The 21,411-nt window shown below is 35.8% G+C and overlaps 1 protein-coding gene across 42 annotated transcripts in view; it reads right to left on the bottom strand.

The window, feature by feature from the left end:
- The window catches only part of NRG4 (neuregulin 4), a 121,746-nt gene that overhangs the window by 76,691 nt on the left and 23,644 nt on the right, over positions 1-21,411 (bottom strand). For all 42 annotated transcript variants that reach the window (XR_011526700.1, XR_011526691.1, XR_011526722.1 and 39 more), the window contains 2 exons: positions 9,440-9,505; positions 7,412-7,505 (listed from right to left, as the gene is read on the bottom strand). Coding sequence is in view for 21 of the 42 variants with exons in the window: in XM_070574360.1 (XP_070430461.1) it covers positions 7,412-7,505; positions 9,440-9,449 (104 nt within the window). In the remaining 21 variants the exon portion in view is untranslated. The remainder of the gene's footprint in view (positions 1-7,411; positions 7,506-9,439; positions 9,506-21,411) is intronic.

Below are 21,411 nucleotides of genomic sequence, written 5' to 3' on the forward strand. Positions count from 1 at the left end.
CCATATTTACATCAAAACTCAAACTGTATCCTTTAAATATAGGTACTTTAAATATGCTTTAAAGGGCCAGCCCAGGGGCATAGCAGTTAAGTTCGCGCACTACGCTTTGGTGGCCCAGGGTTCGCTGGTTTGGATCCTGGGTGAGGACATATGCACTGCTTATCAAGTCATGCTGTGGCAGGCGTCCCACATATAAAACAGAGGAAGGTGGGCACAGATGTTAGCTCAAGGCCAATCTTCCTCAGCAAAAGGAGGAAGATTGGCAGCAGATGTTAGCTCAGGGCTAATTTTCCTCAAAAAAAAAAAAAGCTTTAATATGGGTATAAAATATACCTTAAACATACAATAAAGCTGTAAAAGAGTTAAGGTAATTTATCACATTAGTCAAATAAAAGAAGAGTGATTAAGAACACGTGTGTGGTGATGGATTATAATTAGCTTCTGGGTGGTGAACATGATGTAATCTACACAGGAATCAAAATATAATGATGTACACCTAAAAAAAATTAAAAGAAGAAAATCATATGACTATTTTGATAGGCATAGAAAAAAGCATTTGATAAAATAAAAAACCTATTCATGATATAACTCTCAGCAAAGACTAGAAGGGTACTTCCTTAATCTGTTAAAGGATATTAAGAAAAAATCTACACAGTTGATATACTTAATGATGAAATATTGAGCTTTCTTTTCTTGAGGTCAGAAATAAGACAAGGATGAGCACTCTCACCACTTTTATTCAACAAATATACTGTAGATTCTAGCCAGTGCAAGGCAGCAAGAAAAAAGAAACAAAAGGTATAAAGATTGCATAAAAAGAAGCATAACTGTCATTTTCAAAGATGACAAGACATTAGATTCTTTAGGACTATTTACACACCCAACTATCATAACTAAGTGAATTCATCAAAACCATTACACCTAAAATCTGTATAAAAATATTATTTACATATATAAGCAGTTAGTATTTGAAAATGAATTTTTAAAATGCCATTAAGAATATCATCCAAACACACAAAACTATTTATTTTGAAAAAGCTAATGAAAGATACGTGAGACTACAACACTAAGACTACAAAATAGATATTGCAGAAAGAAATTTAAGAAGACATGAATAAATGAAGGTATATAACATGTTCATGAATCGGAAGTTTTCTGAAAGTTGAACAAGCTGATTCCAAAATTTATCTTAGACAAAATGGAAAAGCAGATAGACTAGTCCATGCAGCAGCTGAAGCTCTGCTTGAAATAATCTCAATTACTGACTGGATCAAGTAATCTATGATTACTAGTGCCTCTAACCATCTGCCAAAAGTTTATGTGAATCCTCTCTAAAGGAAGATAATACTGTCAATAACCTTAAAATCTCTTTACAGTTTTCATACACAATGTCTTAACACATTAAAAAAATAAGTACCTATGTATGTAATGTACTCAAGACAATCCGATAAAAGCCAAACAGATGTTTTTCACAGAAATACCTATTCTAAAATTCATATGAAATTTCAAGGGACACTGAATAGACAAAACAATCAAGAAGAAGAACAAAGTTGGAGGACTAACACTTCCCAAGTTCAAAACTTACTACAAAGCTACAGTAATCAAAACAACGTGGTACTGGCATAAAGACAAACAGACCAATGAGACAAAACAGAGAGGCCAGAAATAAACCTTCACATATATGGTTAATTCAGCAAGGGTGCCAAGACCATTCAATGGAGAAAGAGCAGTCTTTTCTATAAATGGTACTGGGAAAACTGGATATTCACATGCAAAAGACCTTACCTTAATACCATCTACAAAAATTAACTCAAAATACATCAAAGCCCTAAACATAAGAGCTAAAACTATAAAACTCTTAGAAAAAAACCTAGGGGAAAAGTTTCATGAGAGGATTTAGCGGTGGTTTCTTGGATATGACACCAAAGCACAAAGCAACAAAAGAAAAATTAGACAAATTGAACTTGACCAACATTAAAAGTTTTTCTGTGTCAAAGGACACTATCAACAGAGTAAAAAGGCAATCCACAGGATGGGAGAAAATATTTGTAAACCACATATCTGAAAAGGGATTAATACTCAGGATCTATAGAAAACTAAAACTCAACAATAACAAATAAAAAGCAAACCAATTCAAAAACAGGCAAAGGACTTGAATAGACATTTCTTCACAGAAGATATAAAAATGGCCAATAAGCACATGAAAAGATGCTCAATATCACTAATCATTAGGGAAATGCAAATCAAAACCATAGTGAGATACTACTTCATGCCCATTAAGCTATTGTCAAAAAAACAGAAAACAAGAAGCATTTGCAAGGATGTTGAAAAATTGGAACTTCTGTGCATTGTTGGCAGGAATGCAAAATGGTGCAGCCACCATGAAAACAGTATGGCGGTGCCTCAAACAATTAAACATAGAATTACCATATGATGCAGTAATTCTACTTCTACATACACAAAAGAGTTAAAACAGGATCTTGAAGAGATATTTGTACATCCATGTTCATAGCAGCATTGTTGAGAATAGTCAAAAGGAGAAACAAACCAAACGTCTCTCCACGGGACAAATGGATAAACAAAATATGCTGGATACATACAATGGAATATCATTCAGCTTTAAAAAGGAAGGAAATTCTACAACATGGATGAACCCTGAAGACATTATGCTAAGTAAAATAAGCCAGACGCACAAGATAAGTATTGTATAATTCCACTTATATGAGGTTCCTAGGATAGTCAAATTCAAAGAGACAGAAAGTAGAACAATGGTTATTGGGGCTGGAGGCAGGAGAAATGAAGAGTTATTGTTTAATGGGTACAATTTCAGTTTAGGATGAAGAAAAAGTTCTAGAGACGGATAGCGGTGATGGTTGCACAACAATGTGAATATACTTAATGTCACTGAACTATACACTTCAAAATGGTTAAAATGGTAAATTTTATGTTACATATATTTTACTAGAATAAAAGATCATTCAGGGGCTGGCCTGGTGGCGCAGCGGTTAAATTTGCCCATTCTGCTTCGGAGGCCTGGGGTTCGCTGGTTCAGATCCCAGATGCGGACAAGGTGCCGCTTGGCAAGCCATGCTGTGGCAGGCATCCCACATATAAAGTAGAGGAAGATGGGCACAGATGTTAGCTCAGGGCCAGTTTTCCTCAGCAAAAAAAAGAGGAGGATTGGCAGATTAGCTCAGGGCTAATCTTCCTAAAAAAAAAATCATTCAAAAAATACTATAATTCATATAAACCTTTAAAATGAGTGTTATAGTGAATAAGAATCATACTTTCATGAAGCGAAATTCACGACTTCAGTTAATCAATAGTATGTAAAATATATATTTATACTGCCACTTACACTGCTTCATTTTCTTTTTTATATGAAATATATTGAAAACCACAGAAAAGGTAAAAAAACTCAATCACTGCATAAAAGTTATTTACTGACATCATAGGGCTAAGATAACATAGTATATCTTATTAAAAAATTTGAAATTTGAGTTTTCTGTAATCACTTGTATGGAGATATAAGTTGTTTCTTCCTTAACTCATTACACTTATTCATTTATTTACTTTGCTAGGCACAAGAAGCAGAAAGACAGCAAATCTCTGCCCTCAAGGCATTCACAATTTTGAGGAAGACCGTAAATAAACAAAATATTAATCAGGCATAATAGAGATTTGCCTGAAATGATCAAAGTATGACAGGTGTACAAAAGAAAGAGCCCCTAAAACTGCCTCATCAGAATAAAGAAGTCTCCACAGAAGAGGTGATAAATTAGCTCACTTCAAAGACAAACATGGAAAGTCATTTTAGGCAGGGGAACTAGCATATGCCAAAGCATGGAGTCAGCCTTAGCAATGTTTGGGAAGCTGCACATAGGGCAGGATGTTTAGAACTCAAGATATGTATGAAGAAGCTATAGGAGAGGATGTCAAATAGAACAGACTGATACGATGAAGAGCCTTGAATGTCAGGCAAGGAAATTTGGAGATATACTGTAGGACTTAGGAAATATTTTGTGAATAGAAAACATAAAGTCAGATCTACTTTTTAGAAAGATCACTAGAGCAGCATTGTGAATGAGACTTGGACAGAAGAAAGGAGGATACTGCAATACTTCAGGAGGGAAATGATACTAAGAAAAGAGGAAAGAGGACAGGGCAGTAAAGATAAATTTTATAGATAATCCAGGCAGGACTTCGTGACTAATTAGATGTGACCCCAAACACACACACAACACCCCCCTTGAAATAAAAGTTTCACAAATAATACCTATACTCATTATGCACTATTTACTCTAATATTCTTTTTTCTATTCTTTTCTCTTCATTAAAGAACTGATAGACACAACTAAATTGATTTCAAGACATGTCAATAGAATGTAAGGTTGAAAAATAAAACTCAATCATTCCAATAAAGACAGAAAAGAGGAAGTCAACTAACTGTAGTGTTTATAACTTAATGAAAAATTGAAAGAAAAGAAAAATGTACCAAATACTCAACAAATGAAAGCTGATATAGCTACATTAATGTCAGATGAAATAGATTCTAAGGCAAAACCACTGCAAACTGTAAAAGACTCTAAAAGCTATGTTAAAACGAGAGACTTTATTCTATACGTGGTAGATGGGTAGGCATGAGGGCTGTCACGTTTTTTTATTTCAGCAGGAGTAGTCATGAGAATTAGGCTCCAAGAAAATTGGTTAGAAAATTATTTCTATAGACAAAGCAGGGGTTAATAAGGTCTGAGTTAGTAATAGTAAGAACAGAGAGGACTGGAGACATGAGAGGCATACAGCAAATATAGAATTATGATTTGACAAGTGGACAGGGCGGAGATAATAGAGTCAAAAATGAGTCTGGGCTTTCTCAGTGACAAGATGGTTGGGTTGTCATTAACAGAAAAAGGGAATGCAGGACATAGTATGAGTTGGGAGGGAAAATGAGTTTATCACCTTTAGATATAGCTATTATAACCTATAGGGCTATATTTGAAAGGTTGTCTCAAAATTATTAGAAAGCAATTAGTTTATAAAATAATATATAATTTAAAATTTATCTGCCACTCAACTTCACTGAACCCTTAGTCACTATATTCCTTCCTTTTCTCTCAGTCTCCCTTTTGTCCCCTCACTTCACTTCCTTCCAGGCTGTTGACCAACTCCAGGGTACACTATTCACACTGCACAGAGAGTGCTAATCCCACAGAATCTCCTGTTATTGTGCAACATGGTGACCTTGCTTCCTTCTCTATCCATCATAAACCCACGGGGCATGGTTTCATCTACTCTAGTTACTACTCTCAAAGTTTGAAATTAGAACCAAACTAGAAGTACTCTTAAACCCAGCATGGGTTACCAGCAAAGTAGCTCATTCTCTTTCATTGGTAACTTTTTTGAAAATAACTAAAAATGCATCTATTCAAAGTACAAAAGCAGAGTGACAACCTAAGTGTTAATGGACTAAATGTTTGTGTCCCCCTCAAATTCATGTGTTGAAATCCTAACTCCAATGTGATGGTATTAGGAGGCAGGGCCTTTGGGAGGTGATTATGTCATGAGGATGGACTCCTCATGAGTGGGATTACTGCCCTTATAAAAGAGACTCCAGAGAGTTCTCTCTTCCTGCTATGTGTGGCACAACATGTCATCTATATTTTTTCATGTTTTTTTTTTTTAACAACCCTCTAAAAAGCAAAAGATATTCTTAGCTCAAGGGTCATAATAAACAATCTGGCCTGTGGTCTGTAATTTCCTTACATTCTGCTCTGGAAAAAGGTTCTTCTCATTCTGTCATGTGATGGCTCTGCAGTCTGATAGCTGGCCCTTTAACCAGCTCTTTCTGAAAACAAATCTGCCAGTCAAAAATTCTACCTAGGTACATCTGTAAACCAGGAAGCAGGCCACACCCAACCATGCTGGCACCCTGATCTCAGATTTCTGGCCCTTGGAACTGTGAGAAATATATTTCTGTTGTTTATAAGCCAACCAGTCTATGGTAATTTGCTAGAGCAGCCTGAACTAAGTCATTAGGTTTTTTCTCATTTCAATGATTACCCAAATTTCAGTACTCTTAAGTCTTTCTTTCAACTTATTCAGTGCCGTATAAGGCATTTAGTATACAGATAAATATTAAGTGTACAGCTTGACAGACTAAGTACTCTGACTACAATGCAATTAAATTAGATATAAATATTAGAGGATAACTAAGAAAACCCCATAGGTTAAAGAAGAAACTATAATGGAAAAAATTTTAAACTGAGTACTGAACAACAGACTATAAAATTTGTAGAATGCAGCTAAAATGCATTTGGAAAATTTTAACATTAAACACTGTCTATTAGAAAAGAAGATGAAAGATTAATGAGCTGAAAAAGTTGAGGACTCACATTACCTGACTGCACTTATTATAAAGCTACAGTTATCACCTTCCTTCTTCACTTGAGAGGAAAAATACCCAGTCACTATTCCCCATATGAAAACTTCCAAAAACTTCTTGAGATAATTATAAGGTTATTTCTCTGCCTCTCCTCCAGACTAAATCCCAGTATCTTTTGCTTTTACTATAAATTTCATTTTCCTATCCTTTTTATTTATAAGATCTTAAATCTAGATTCTATATTTCTCATTTCAGTTAAATAAAAAAAACAATAATTCATGCACATGCTATAAAATATCTTGAGGTCTTTAGGTGTGAGCTCTGCTAAAGTCTATGGACCTCAGTGGTAGTACTATGTTGCTAATTCACACAGTATGAGGTTTAATCTATCTCCCTTAAATACTATCCAACCAAACTCACAGGAAGCCAGCTATACAAGTACGATTTTCAAGTTGTTTATTGATCATTGGCTATAACTATACTCCCAAAGTGAATCATATTATTTTAAAACAATAGTGGCTAAGACATTCCCCTTTTCTTGTTGTTGTCACCATTAGAAAAACTTAACTCTTCATTTTCTTTTTAATATATCAAATGAAGTTTTGGTACCAACACAGTTATGTATTTATATATTCTAAACTCAAAGCAAAATATCTCATGTTGGGTTTTTTTACATTAGTGAATTCTCTAGGTATTTTGCCAGTAATATTAAACATAGATTGTCTTCCCTAAATTGCTAAAATCTTAGAGAGGTCACTAAAATGGATTATTAAAAGATCTGACTAGGCTTGAAACTACCACTACCAATTTTCAAAATAAACCCTATCACTGCCATTTTCAAAATAAACACATCATGATTTGCTACTTTGTTTTGCTTTTAAAGCATAACTTTGTTCTATATGAGAACATGGAGAAGTATTCCTTACACTTTGTCACCTTACACTCTTTCAATATTTATCACTTCTCAAAAAAGTTAGTAGATGATACCAAAAAAAAAATTACTCTCTCCCCCCAGTCCATTGCACTCACCTACAAAAGGGGCTGGGAATAGTAGGTATCACATAACAAATCCCCCCATTCAGGCAAAATGACCTGTGCCTGGCACCACAGGGCTCTTCGTGATCTAAAACACATACATAAATGAAAAGAGAAAGGTAAATTAAAGTTTTCCTAATAAAGCAAGAAAAAGGACTAAGTATCTTAGACTGAAGTAACAATTCTAAAAATTAGAATAAACAATTGTTTCTCAAAATGAAGGAATTAATCTTATTTCTTATTTGATCAGCAGGGACTTCTAACCCTTTGAAGGAAAAATTAATCTGTCCTGAGGATTTGGCCATTAATTATAATGGATTTATAACCTCTATTACAGAAATAGAGAATCTCAATAATAGGTTAAAAGAACGCAACTGGGATCTTAAACATTGGCCTTTCTCATTAGTACAGAGATTCCGCAGCTTTGCTTCGAGTTTCTCTGTCCCTGGGTGTATTTAGGTTTTTATCTTTCCTTTTACGTTCCAAATACATTAAAGTCTGAAATTACCGTGGGGAAAAAGATTTAGATAATTGAAATAATTTCTGATTTCCAAAATTATCTTTAAACATTTCTATATACGACAATTTTAACATCAAAAAAGTGAAAATAAAATAATCTTACAAGGCAAGGGGATTTTAGGTAACAGTTAGTAACTGTAAAGATATATCTAAATTTCTCAAGTAAAATTAAAAGCTTAAGTCATTGCTTGATAAACAGCCAAAACTTTCAGAATACTGAGAAAATAAACCTCCATTTCTTTCTTGCTTCCTTTCTTTCCCTCCTTTCTCCATCCTTAATTCCATCTTTATCTCTGACGTTTCCTTTATGCTTCTTTATTCTTTGCCTTCACTGTCTCCCTTGGTACCTCTCCTTCCTTCCAGTCTCCACCTCCCCGCTACCTGTTTTAAAGGGAAAATCCCTTTCCTTTCACTCCTGGTCACCAAAACTACTATACAGAGAAATTTAGAAATAACCATAGTAGAATTCATTGAGTCATTATACTACTGTTTATGACTAGAAGAGCAAATTGCTGAATACTTTATCTTTCGGTCTTGAAAGGGAAGTACATTCTTTAAAATTGCACATTACTGGTTCCTGATTGTTTCTGTCTAGAAAATAACCTAGAATCTTATGTGAAGAAGAAAATGGCATTACTTCAATTTTCCATTTAAAAAAATAGTACCTTAATTAAAAAAAATTATCTAGCATTTATTTGCCACTAAGGTCTCAATACCTGTCAGGTTACAACTGCTACTGAACCAGATATCACCACCATGAGAATCTGAAATTTCAAAACTTCCTTTTACTTTAGAATTGAGAAGAATCTGTTTCACCATCACATTGGAACTATAAAAGTATAAAAATGTAAAGAGAAAAACAGAACCATAAAGAATTTAAGGGTAAAAACAAAAAAAGAAAGTAAATCAACCAGAACTAATTTGTTTAGATTTTTTCTTTTTTACACAATGCCATGCTTGTTTACAATCAAACAAATTTTAATAAGATAATGCTTACAATTTTTCAGGAACAATTTGTCTAACAAATAAAATCCCAATTAACATTACATCAGAATCACTGGCACTATCACATAGGGTTTTCCATTGAGAGTGGAGTGTAACTTTATTATAGAATGCTTTCTGTCGCTGAACTTAATGTCTTTGTTTTTAACAGGATTATAACCAGTCATGTCTCAACAGCTGGTATTTTATCAGTAAAGCATACTCATCTAACCTGAATCACTACCTCTGAATCTATTTTTATTCTGATTTCATTTACTTCTTTGTAAAGTTGATATCAGATATAGAGTAAGCTAGAATTTGCCAGTTTATAAAAACTGATGAAATATATGTCTAAAATAAAATAGCCTCATGTTACAAAAGATGGTCTTTCAAAACCAAAGTATTTCAGATTTCAGGAACAATTTTAGATGGGGAAAAATATAGTCTTGTGTTAATATGCTTTTCTTTGTTCTATTGCTATGTGGCACACATTGACAAAAGTATAAACTTACAAGAAATTACCTGTTGGCATCTTAATTTTTAAATAGTTTCATTCTTGGTCAAAAGTTGAGGGTTGAAAAACAGCACCTAAAATTAATAATTTAGGAAAAATTATTTTCTTTTGAGAGCATTATAAAATGTCAAATATTCTAACAGCAATATATTTTTAAATGATGAAAGTAATTAAGACATTTATATGCTAGTCACAAAATTCTTTGGTTAAAGCATCTTTTTTTAAGATATTTATTACATATCAACAAAAAAATTGAATAGATAAAACTAAAAGATCAACATTAAACAGTATAAATGCACTAAATATAAATCATTGCCTAAATAATGTAGCGTAATCTTAAAACTCTCTCTGGAGAAAATTCTAATAAGTTTCACTTTTAATAAATATTGTTAGTGTAGTAGTGTACTCTATGAGATTATATGTGAAAGATATGAGTCAGTAAATAAAATTGAATGACCTCAACTGACTTTTTACTTTTTCATAAGGCCTATTTCTAATTTCACTTTAAATACAATCAATGACTTCTAATTCTTCAGTTTATTGAAAATGGTCAAAAACATATTATAAAAAAACTTTACCAGCAGTTAAAAGGTTTACATTTCTATAAAACCTTTAATATTTATATAAAGTACTTTTAAATTTACTGTAGATTGCACATAACATTTACCAAGCTACATAGGCCTTTTAAAAAAATGTCTGGAATCTGGCAAAGCAAAGTGGCTAATAAGATGTGCTTATGTGTGAAGTTATCTGCTACAACAGAAACAAAGGAAGTAAAAAATACATTTGAAGAGATGAAGGATTTCTACTTACATTACGATTACATGCTCTCAATTTGGTTTTCTAAAGGGGACTTACTCCCGACTTAAGCAAAAAGACTTTGTAACAAAAATGTCAATCAACAACTTCTGTTAACACAGCTGTAATATCAAAGTCTTCTCCCAAAGCCAATCATTCTTTCTTATAAAGACAAGCAACGAGAGAAATTAAACCTACCTAATTTGAAAGAATCACTGGCTCACTGTATAAGCTTCTTTTTCCAAACAAACAGGGCTTACCTCAATAAAAACCTACATATGTATAAACAATACATTCTGTTGGATATGCAGTATTTCAAAGATTTTGAATACTGCAGACTACAGCAGCTGTGCCTAGCATTTTATAACACATCGAAATCTGATTTATATAGCTGCCACATGCAGAGTCGGCAAGGTTGAGACAAAGACCAAGGGGTGCACAGGGGTCAGGACAAGGGAACAACCTCTTTCAGTCCGCATGTCCAGAGTTGCAAACAGAGCAGAATTTTATTTTTAAAAAAAGTTGTATTAAACTGCACTCTCAAATTACTGCCCAATTTTTAAAGTTATGAAATAAATCACATCCTTTAGACTCCTTATTCATCTTTACATGTCTGAATAATTCAAGAGTGTTGTGAAAGGTTGTGGAGAAAATGAATTTTAATGTGGAGTTAGTGGAAAAGTGTTCCACAGGGTTTTTTAAAAAAGGAATTTCCTTAAAAATCACATATTTTATAAATGATTATTTGAAGTACTTATAAAACTGAAGGAAGGTAATAGTTACAACATATAACATCATGTTCAATTTGAAATGAATACAGTCACTGAACATGACTAATACTGATAGCAATATAACTACTCACAAACTATGGGTAAGCAATAATACATGCATTAAGGGAAGGTATGAGGTTTAATAATCATAAATAATTTTAAAATATTGACTAAAACTATAATATTGTTTAAACGAAGTACACAGTTCTTCATCATATAATTATCTAAAGTATGCCAAGTATGTAGATGGTTATCTTTTCTAAAACCAAAACTCAGAAAAAATTATTACTTGATTGATATAAAACACTGAAACTACTATGGTTGTTCTTTTAAGAAAATATTAAAATAAACTCATATCAGCCCATACTCTAAAAACAATTCTCTTCATCATTACATATTATCTCCCACATTCAAACGCAATTTTTACATAGCTACAACCTTTACATATATACATATACACACACACACACATAAACATCACGTAAACTTATAGTGTTTGAATTTTAAAATGATATGTTTATGAAAAATCTGTAACCTTTACTTTTTTATTTGAACTATGGAACCGTGATGCTGTCTACTAACATGAAAATGACTACTAAGCTGTATGTGAGATATAATAATTTGTGATTTCATCCAGCACATTCAAGATGTATTTATTAAGAGATATGTCGTAGCAGATGGTTTGGTATTATTTTTTGCATGATGCAAATAAACTTAACCTTTGAGGCTACATGATTCTCAAGTAGAAAATCTAATGTTTTTCAAGCTAACTTTTCACTCTAAATGAAAGCCTTGTGTTTAAGAACAATTTATTTGTTCATTCATCTATCAACAAACATGTAGTAAGTGGTCTACTACCTTTAGCAAATGACAAACACACAAACTAATAACTACAAAAATGTTCTAGGGTGGGGTAGTGACATCAGATCATGGCGAGTGAGTTTTCCCCTGGATATCTCCCCTACACCATACAACGAAAAAGACATGCATACTCCAACAGAGGACATCCAAACACAACACAAAAGATGCCTGAGAGACCCATGCAGCCATACAGTGGAGGGTGGAGAGGCTGGAGACCCTTTGGAAGAGGTGGAAAGGGGTAAGAGAAAACTTCACTTCCTCCCCAAAAGACTGGAATCCAGGACCATGGGCAGCCTCCAAGAGGGAAGGAACGGGGGAGGGGACGTTCGTTTGTGGGAATATCAAAGATCCCAGAGGGCCCTTGCAGCCTAGGGGAAAGCCCCTACCAAGGTGAAAGCTAACGCGGGGGTGATCTCATCAAGCCAACACTCCAGAAGAACAGATGGCAAGAGCAGAGTGAGAAAACCTTGAGAGCATAAAGAAGAAAATGCCCCTTCCCCCACCTGCCCAGGTCCAGTGCATGGGATCTCAATGGAACACAAAGGGCTCAGAACATGCAGCTCTTGACCTGCACCCAGGGGCGACAGACAATAACTGTAACCGAATAATATCATGGTGCGCAAAACCAGAGCCATGCCATCTAGCACTTTCAAAAATTATATTAAATCTCCAGACCAGAGAGAAAATGACAAGTACCCGGAAAGCAGTCCTGAGGACACAGAAATATATAATCTAAATGACAGAGAATTCAAAATAGCTATCATCAAAAAACTCAACTAGTTAAAAGAAAATGTAGAGAAACAATTTAAAAAGTTCAGGAGCTACTTCACAAAGGGACCAAAACTATAAATAAGACTCAATCAGAAACATTAGAGATAAAAGACACAGTGGAAGAGATAAAACAAAATATGGATGCCCTGAATGCTTGAGCGGACATCATAGAGGAGCAAACTAGCATAATCGAGGAGAGACATGTTGAAATGCTCCAGATAGAGGAGGAGAGAGAACTAAGACTAAAAAGAAATGGAGAAAGTCTCCGAGAAATATCCGACTCAATTAGGAAATGGAACATAAGAATTATAGGTATTCCAGAGGGAGAAGAGAAGGAGAATGGAGCAGAAAGCTTGCTCAGAGAAATTATAGCAGAGAACTTCCCAAACCTAGGAAAGGAGATGGAAATCCATGTGGAAGACTCTACCAGATCTCCTAAATATGTCAATGTAAAAAGACCTACTGCAAGGCATATAGTAGTGAAGCTGGCAAAAATAAATGACAAGGAAAAAATACTGAGGGCAATAAGGCAGAAGAAAATAACCTGCAAAGGAACCCTGATCAGGCTTTCACTGGATTTCTCTGCACAAAGCTTACAGGCGAGGAGAGACTGGAATGCCATATTCAAATAATTGAAGGACCAAAACTTTCAGCCAAGAATACTCTATCCAGTGAAAATAGCCTTCAGATATGATGGAGAAATAAAGAATTTCCTAGATAAAAAAAAGCTAAGGGAATTCGTAGCCACAGGGCCCAATGGACTCCACAAGAGATCGTGAAGAAGGCCCTCATACTTGAAAAAAAAATAATAAAAGGGAGAAAGGGGTTACAAGCACAGAGTAAGGAGATAAATAGGTATACAAGATCAGAAAACTGTAGCTATAGATTAGAACAGGTTAGCAAATACTCAAGAATAGCATTCAAGATAAAGGGAAGGAAAGCCCCAAAAACAAAGATAATCCTGTCATTTTAATCACAAACTCACAACACAACATGGAATAAGGTAAGAGAAAAACAACTTAGGAGGGGAAGAGGAAAGGAAATAAGAGGCCATCAGAAAATGGACTATTTATGAGATATTTTTTTTTTTTTGAGGAAGATTAGCCCTGAGCTAACATCCACTGCCAATCCTTTTTGCTGAGGAAGACTGGCCCTGAGCTAACATCTGTGCCCATCGTCCTCTACTTTATATGTGAGACTCCTACCACAGCACGTCTTGACAAGCAGTGCACAGGTCAATACCCAGGATTCGAACCAGCAAACCCCAGGCTGCAAGAGCCGAATGTGTGAACTTAATGGCTGCATCACCGGGTGGGACCGCTTATCTACCAGATTTTTGAATAAAAAACTCATGGTAACCACTAAACAAAAAAGCAAAACAGAGACACAAATAATAACCAAGAAGAAAACAAAGAAACATAACATTAAAAAGTACATAACTCAATTGGTAGACCAAAATACATATGACAAGAAACAAAGGAAATGCAGGAGAACCAGAAAACGAGTGATAAAATGGCAGCATTGAAACCTCATATATTGATAATCACCATAAGTGTAAATGGATTGATTCTTCAATAAAAAGACACTGAGTGGCAAGACGGATTAAAGAACAAGACCCAACAACATGCTGCCTCCAGGGAACACATCTCAGCTCCAATGACAAACCCAAGCTCAGAGTGAAGGGATGGAAGATGATACTCCAAGCTCATGGCAAACAAAACAAGCCAGGCCTTGCAATACTATTAGACAAAGTAGACTTCAAGATAAGGCAGGCAAAGAGAGACACAGAGGGGCAGTATATAATGATCAAAGGGACATTCCACCAAGAAGACATAACACTTATAAACATCTATGTACCCAACACAGGAGCAGCGAAGTGCATAAACCCATGATTAACACACCTAAAAGAAGATATTAACAATAACACAATGATAGTAGGGGACCTCAACACCCCACTCACATCAATGGATAGATCATCCAGACAGAAAGTCAACAAGGAAACAGTGGAATTAATGAAAAGTTAGACCAGATGGACCTAATAGATATATATAGAACATTCCACCCAAAAACAGCAGAATACATATTCTTCTCCAGTGTGCATGGAACATTCTAAAGGATAGACCATATGTTGGGAAACAAGGTAAGCCTCAACAAATTTAGGAGGTTGAAATAATAGCATCTTTTCTGATCATAATGCTATAAAGATAGAAAATTATAAGAAAAAAGCTGAGAAAGGGACAAAGATGTGGAGGCTAACCAATGGATCATTGAAGAAATTAAAAGAGAAATCACAAAATATCTGGAGACGAATGAAAATGAAAACATACCATACCAGGTCATATGGGATGAAGCAAAAGCCATATAAAGAGGAAAATTCATTGCAATACAGGCTCACCTTAACAAACAAGAAAAATCAGAAATAAGTAATCTCAAACTACACCTAACTGAATTAGAAACAGAGGAACAAACAAAGCCCAAAGTCAGCAGAAGGAGAGAAATAACAAAAGAGCAGAAATAAATGCAATTGAAACAAAATAGGCAGCAGAAAGGATCAACGAAACAAAGAGCCGGTTCTTTGAGAAGATAAACAAAATGGCCAAACTCCTAGCTGGACTTACAAAGAAAAAAAGAGAGAAAGCTCAGATAAATAAAGTTAGAAATGAAGGAGGAGAAATAACAACAGATACCACAGAAATACAATGGATTATAAGAGAATACTATGAAAAGCTATATGCCAACAAAATGGACAATCTGGAGGAAACGGATAAATTCTTAGACTCTTACAACCTCCAAAGCTGAAGCAAGAAGAAATACAGAATCTTAATAGACTAACCACAAGTAAAGAGATTGAAATAGTAATCAAAAGCATCCCAAAGAATAAAAGCCCAGGACCAGACAGCTTCCTGAAGAATTCTACCAAAGTTTCAAAGAGGATTTAATCCTTCTCAAGCTATTCAAAAAAATTAGGGAAGACGGAACACTTCCTAACACATTCTTCGAGGCCAACATCACTCTGATACCAAAGCCTGAGAAGAACAACACGAAAAAGGAAAACCACAGGCCAACAGCACTGATGAATACAGATGCAAAAATCCTAAACAAAATATTGGCCACCTGAATACAGTAATACATCAAAAAGATCATACACAATGATCAAGTGGGATTTATACCAGGGACACAGGGATGGTTCAACATATGAAAACCAAGCAATGTGATACACCATATTAACAAAATGAGGAATAAAAACCACGGGATCATCTCAATAGATGCAGAGAAGGCATTTGACAAGATCCAACAGCCAATTATGATAAAATCTCTGAACAAAATGGAGATAGAAAGAAAGTACCTCAACATAATAAAGGCCATATATGACAAACCCACAGCCAACATCATACTCAATGGGCAAAAACTGAGCGTCATCCCCCTGAAAACAGGAATGAGACAAGGATGCCCTCTATCACCACTCTTATTCAACACAGTACTGGAGGTTTTGGACAGAGCAATTAGGCAAGAGAAAGGAATAAAAGGACTTCAAATAAGGAGGGAAGAAGTGAAACTCTCAATGTTTGCAGACGACATGATCTTATATATAGAAAAGCCCAAAGAATCCATTGGAAAACCTTTAGAAATAATCAACAACTACAGCAAAGTTGCAGGGTATAAAATCAATTTACATAAATCAGTGGTATTTGTATATTCTAATAATGAACTAACAGAAAAAGAACTCAAGAACACAATACCATTCACAATCACAATAAAATGAACAAAATACCTTGCGGTGAATTTAACTAAGGAAGTGAAAGACCTATACAATGAAAACTACAAGTCTTTCCTGAAAGAAATGGATGACGACATAAAGAGATGCAAAGACATTCCATGCACATGAATTGGAAGAATAAACATAGTTAAAATGCCCATTCTACCTAAAGCAATCTACAGATTCAATGCCATCCCAATCAGAATCTCAATGACATTCTTTACAGAAATAGAACAAAGAATCCTGAGATTCACATGGGGCAACGAAAGACCCTGAAATGCCAAAGCAATCCTGAGGAAAAAGAACACAGCTGGAGGCATCACAATCCCTGACTTTAAAACATACTACAAAGCTACAGTAATCAAAACAGCATGATACAGGTACAAAACAGGTGCACAGATCAATGGAACAGAATTAAGCCTAGAAAGAAAACCACACATCTATGGAGAGCTAATCTTCAACAAAGGAGCTGAGGGCCTACAATGGAGAAAGGAAAGTCTTTTCAACAAGTGGTGCTGGGAAAACTGGAAAGCCACATGTCAAATAATGAAAATTGACCATTCTTTTTCACCATTCACAAAAATAAACTCAGAATGGATCAAAGACCTAAAGGTAAGACCTGAAACCATAAGGCTTCTAGAAGAAAATATAGGCAGTACACTATTTGATGTCAGTATTAAAAGGATCTTTTCGGACACCATGTCTTCTCAGACAAGGGAAACAACAGAAAGAATAAACGGGACTTCATCAGACTAAAGAGCTTCTTCAAGGCAAAGGAAAATAGGATTGAAAGAAAAAAACAACCCACTAATTGGGAAAAAATATTTGCAAGTCATATATCTGACAAAGGCTTAATATCCATAATATATAAAGAACTCACAGAACTCAACAACAAAAAATCAAAGAACCCGATCAAAAAATGGGAAGGGGACATGAAGAGACATTTCTCCAAAGAAGATATACAATGGCCAATAGGCACATGAAAAGATGTTCATCATCACTGATCATCAGGGAAATGCAAATCAAAACTACACTAAGTTATCACTTTACACCCCTTAGAACGGCGAAAATAACCAAAACAAAAATTTTAAAAAAGGGGCCAGCCCCGAGGCCTAGTGGTTAAGTTCGTGCGCTCTGCTTCGGCAGCCCAGGGTTTCACAAGTTCAAATCCTGGGTGCGGACATGGCACTGCTCATCAAGCCTTGCTGCGGCGGCATCCACATGCCACAACTAGAAGGACTCACAACTAAAAATATACAACCATGTACCCGAGGGGCTTTGGGAGAACAAAGAGAAAAACATTTTTAAAAAATAGCCAAAAGAAACGTAACAAATGTTGGAGAGGTTGTGGAGAAAACGGAACCCTCATACACTACTGGTGGGAATGCAAACTGGTGCAGCCAATATGGAAAACAGTATGGAGATTCCTCAAAAAATTAAAACTCAAAATACCATATGACCCAGCCATCTCACTACTGGGTATCCATCCAAAGAATGTAAAATCAGCAATTCCAAAAGTCCCATACACCTAATGTCCACTGCAGCATTATTTACAATAGACAAGACATGGAAGCAACTTAAGTGCCCATCTACTGATGATTGGATAAAGAAGATATGGTATATATATACAATGGAATACTACTCAGCCATAGAAAAGAATAAAACTGTCTCATTCACAACAACATGGATGGACCTTGAGGGTATTACGTTAAGTGAAACAAGCCAGTTAGAGAAAGACAATCTCTGTGTGACTCCAATCACACGTTGAAGATAATCATGTAGACAAAGAACAGATTAGTGCCTTCCAGGGGAAAGGGGGCTTTGGGGTGGGCACAAAGGATGAAGGGGTACACCCACAACACGACTGGCAAGCAATAATGTACACCTGATATTTCACAAAGTTGTAAACTATCATAATCTCAATAAAAATTTTTTTAAAACATGGGCAGAGGATATGAACAGACATCTTTTCAAAGAAGATATACAGATGGCCAATAAACACATGAAAAGACGTTCAACATCAATAATCATCAGGGAAATGCAAATGAAAACTACACTAAGATACCACCCAACACCTCTTAAAATGGCTATAAACAGTAACACTAAAAATAACAAATGTTGAGGTGACGTCAGCATCATAGGTGGAGTGAGCTCTCCTGGGACTCTCGCCTCCACAGTACAACCAAAAGGAGCAACCACATTCCAACAAAAAATATCCCAGTAGCACAGGAATCCTCAGAGACCCACAGCAGCCAAATGACGGAGGATGGAGAGGCTGGAGTCCCCCTAGGAGGAGCTGCAATGGGGTAAGAGAGAACTTCACTCTCTCCTCTAGAGACTGGGAACACTGCCGCAGGAGGTCTGAGAGGGAAGGAGCGGGGGAGGGGTTGCAAGTCCAGGGGATCATCCCGGACTCCCACTGCCCGTGCAGCCAAGACAGAAGCCCTCTAGTGGTGTGAAAGCTTTCCCGTGGGGTGACCCCATCAAGCCAAGCCCCCAGGAAACCAGAGAGCAGGACCTGATCAGGAAACGGGGTCTACACGGGAAAGAAAGTGCCCCTCCTGCCCCAACACGTGCTGTGTGCCACCATCATGGCTGAAGGCCGAGGGCTCAGAATAGGCAGCTCTCGACCACCATCAAGTGGCGACAGGGTGTAACTGCAACCAAATAATAGCACTATGCGCAAAAACCAATCCCCTACCATCCAGCAATTTACAAAAGCTCCAGACTAGAAGGAGAACAATAAAAACACATAATAATGTCCTGAGGACTTGGAAATAGGTAAACCAAGCAACAATGAATTCAGAATAGCTATCATCAAAAAACTCAATGAGGTAAAGGGAAATATAGAGAAACAAGTCAACGAGTTCTGGAGTTATTTCACAAAAGAGACTGAAGCTATAAAGAAGAATCAATCAGAAATACTAGAGATGAAAAATACAGTGGATCAGATAAAACAGAATATGGATTCCCTGAATGCCCGTGTGGACACCATAGAGGAGAAAACTAGCATAATCGAAGATAGACAGGTTGAATGGCTCCAGACAGAGGAAGAAAGAGAACTAAGACTTAAAAAAACTGAAGAAAATCTCCGAGAAATTGCCAACTCAATGAGAAAATGCAACTTAAGAATCATTGGTATTCCCGAGGGCGTGGAACAGGAAAATGGAGCAGAAAGTGTGCTCAAAGAAATAACAGAAGAGAACTTCCCAAATCTAGGGATCGAGAGAGAAATGTGTGTGGAGGAAGCTTTCAGATCTCCTAGATTTGTCAATGTAAAAAGACCTACTGCAAGGCATATAGTAGTAAAAATGGCAAAAATGAATGACAAAGAAAGAATACTCAGGGCAGCAAGGCAGAAGAAAATAACCTAGAAGGAACCCCTATCAGACTTTCAGCGGATTTCTCTACAGGAACTTTACAAGCTAGGAGAGACTGGAGTGACATATTCCAAACTTTAAAGGATAAAAATCTTTAGCCAAGAATACTCTATCCAGCAAAAATATCCTTCAGATATGAGGGAGAAATTAAATCTTTTCCAGAAAAACAAAACCTAAGGGACTTCGTAGCCACGAGACCCCCACTACAAGAAATCCTCTAGAAGGCGCTCCTACCTGAAAAAAGAAAAAAAGGGAGAAAGGGGTCACAAAACACAGAGTAAGGAGACAAATAGATAGAATCAGAATAGGATAGCAAATACTCAACTAGGATAAAGCATTAGGATAAAGGGAAGGAAATCACCAAAGCAAAGACAATCTCATCACTCTAACCACAAACTCACAACACAAGTTGGAATAAGAGATGAAAATAATAATTTAGGAGGGGAGGAGGAAAGGGACTGAATCACTTTAGGCTAAGGAAATAAGAGTCCATTAGAAACTGGACTATGTTATGCATGAGTGCAAACTTCAGGGTAGCCACTAAACTAAAAAACAGAAGAGAGACACAAAAAATAAATAAGGAGAAAGCTAAGAAACCCAGCATAAGAAATTGCAGAAGTCAATGGGTAGGCTAAAACACACAGGATGAGAAACAAAGAAAATGCAGGAAAACTGGAAAACAAGCAACAGAATGACAGGATTAAGCCCTCATGCATCAATAATCACCCTCAATGTAAACAGATTGAACTCTTCAATAAAAAGACACAGAGTAGCAAGATGGATTAAAGAACAAGATCCAACAATTTGTTGCCTCCAGGAAACACATCTCAGCTCCAAGGACAAATAGAGGCTCAGAGTGAAGGGGTGGACAACAATACTCTAACATAATGGCAAACAAAAGAAAGCAGATGTTGCAATACTTAAGACAAAGCAGATGTCAACATAAGGCAGGTAAAGAGAGACATAGATGGCCAATATATAATGATCAAAGGGACACTTCATCAAGAAGAAATAATGCTTATAAATATCTATGCACCCAACACAGGAGCACCAAAGTTCATAAAGCAACTATTAACAAACCTAAAAGAAGATATCAAAAATAACACAATAATAGTAGGGGACCTCAACACCCCATTCACATGAGTGGACAGATCATCCAGACAGAAAATCAAGAAGGAAACAGCAATAAAAAAAAGCTAAACAGTTGGACTTAATAGACATAAATAGAACACTCCATCCAAAAACAGCAGAATACACATTCTCAAGTGTGCATGGCACATTCTCAAGGATAGACCGTATGTTTGGAAACAAGGAAGCCTCTATAAATTTTTAAAAAATTGAAATAATAGCAAACATCTTCTCCAATCATAATGCTATGAAGCTAGAAATTAATTACAAGAAAAAAGCTGAGAAAGGGACAAAGATGTGGAGACTAAACAATATGCTATTGAAGAAGGAATGGATCATTGAAGAAATTAAAGAAGAAATCACAAAATATCTAGAGACAAATGAAAATGATAACATGCCATACCATCTCATATGGGATACAGCAAAAGCTGTATTAAGAGGAAAATTCATTGCAATACAGGCACATCTTGACAAACAAGAAAAAATCCCAAATAAGCAATCTCAAACTACACCTA

The sequence above is a fragment of the Equus przewalskii genome, chromosome 1, assembly GCF_037783145.1.
Source record: "Equus przewalskii isolate Varuska chromosome 1, EquPr2, whole genome shotgun sequence".
In the NCBI taxonomy this organism is placed as follows: Eukaryota; Metazoa; Chordata; class Mammalia; order Perissodactyla; family Equidae; genus Equus; species Equus przewalskii.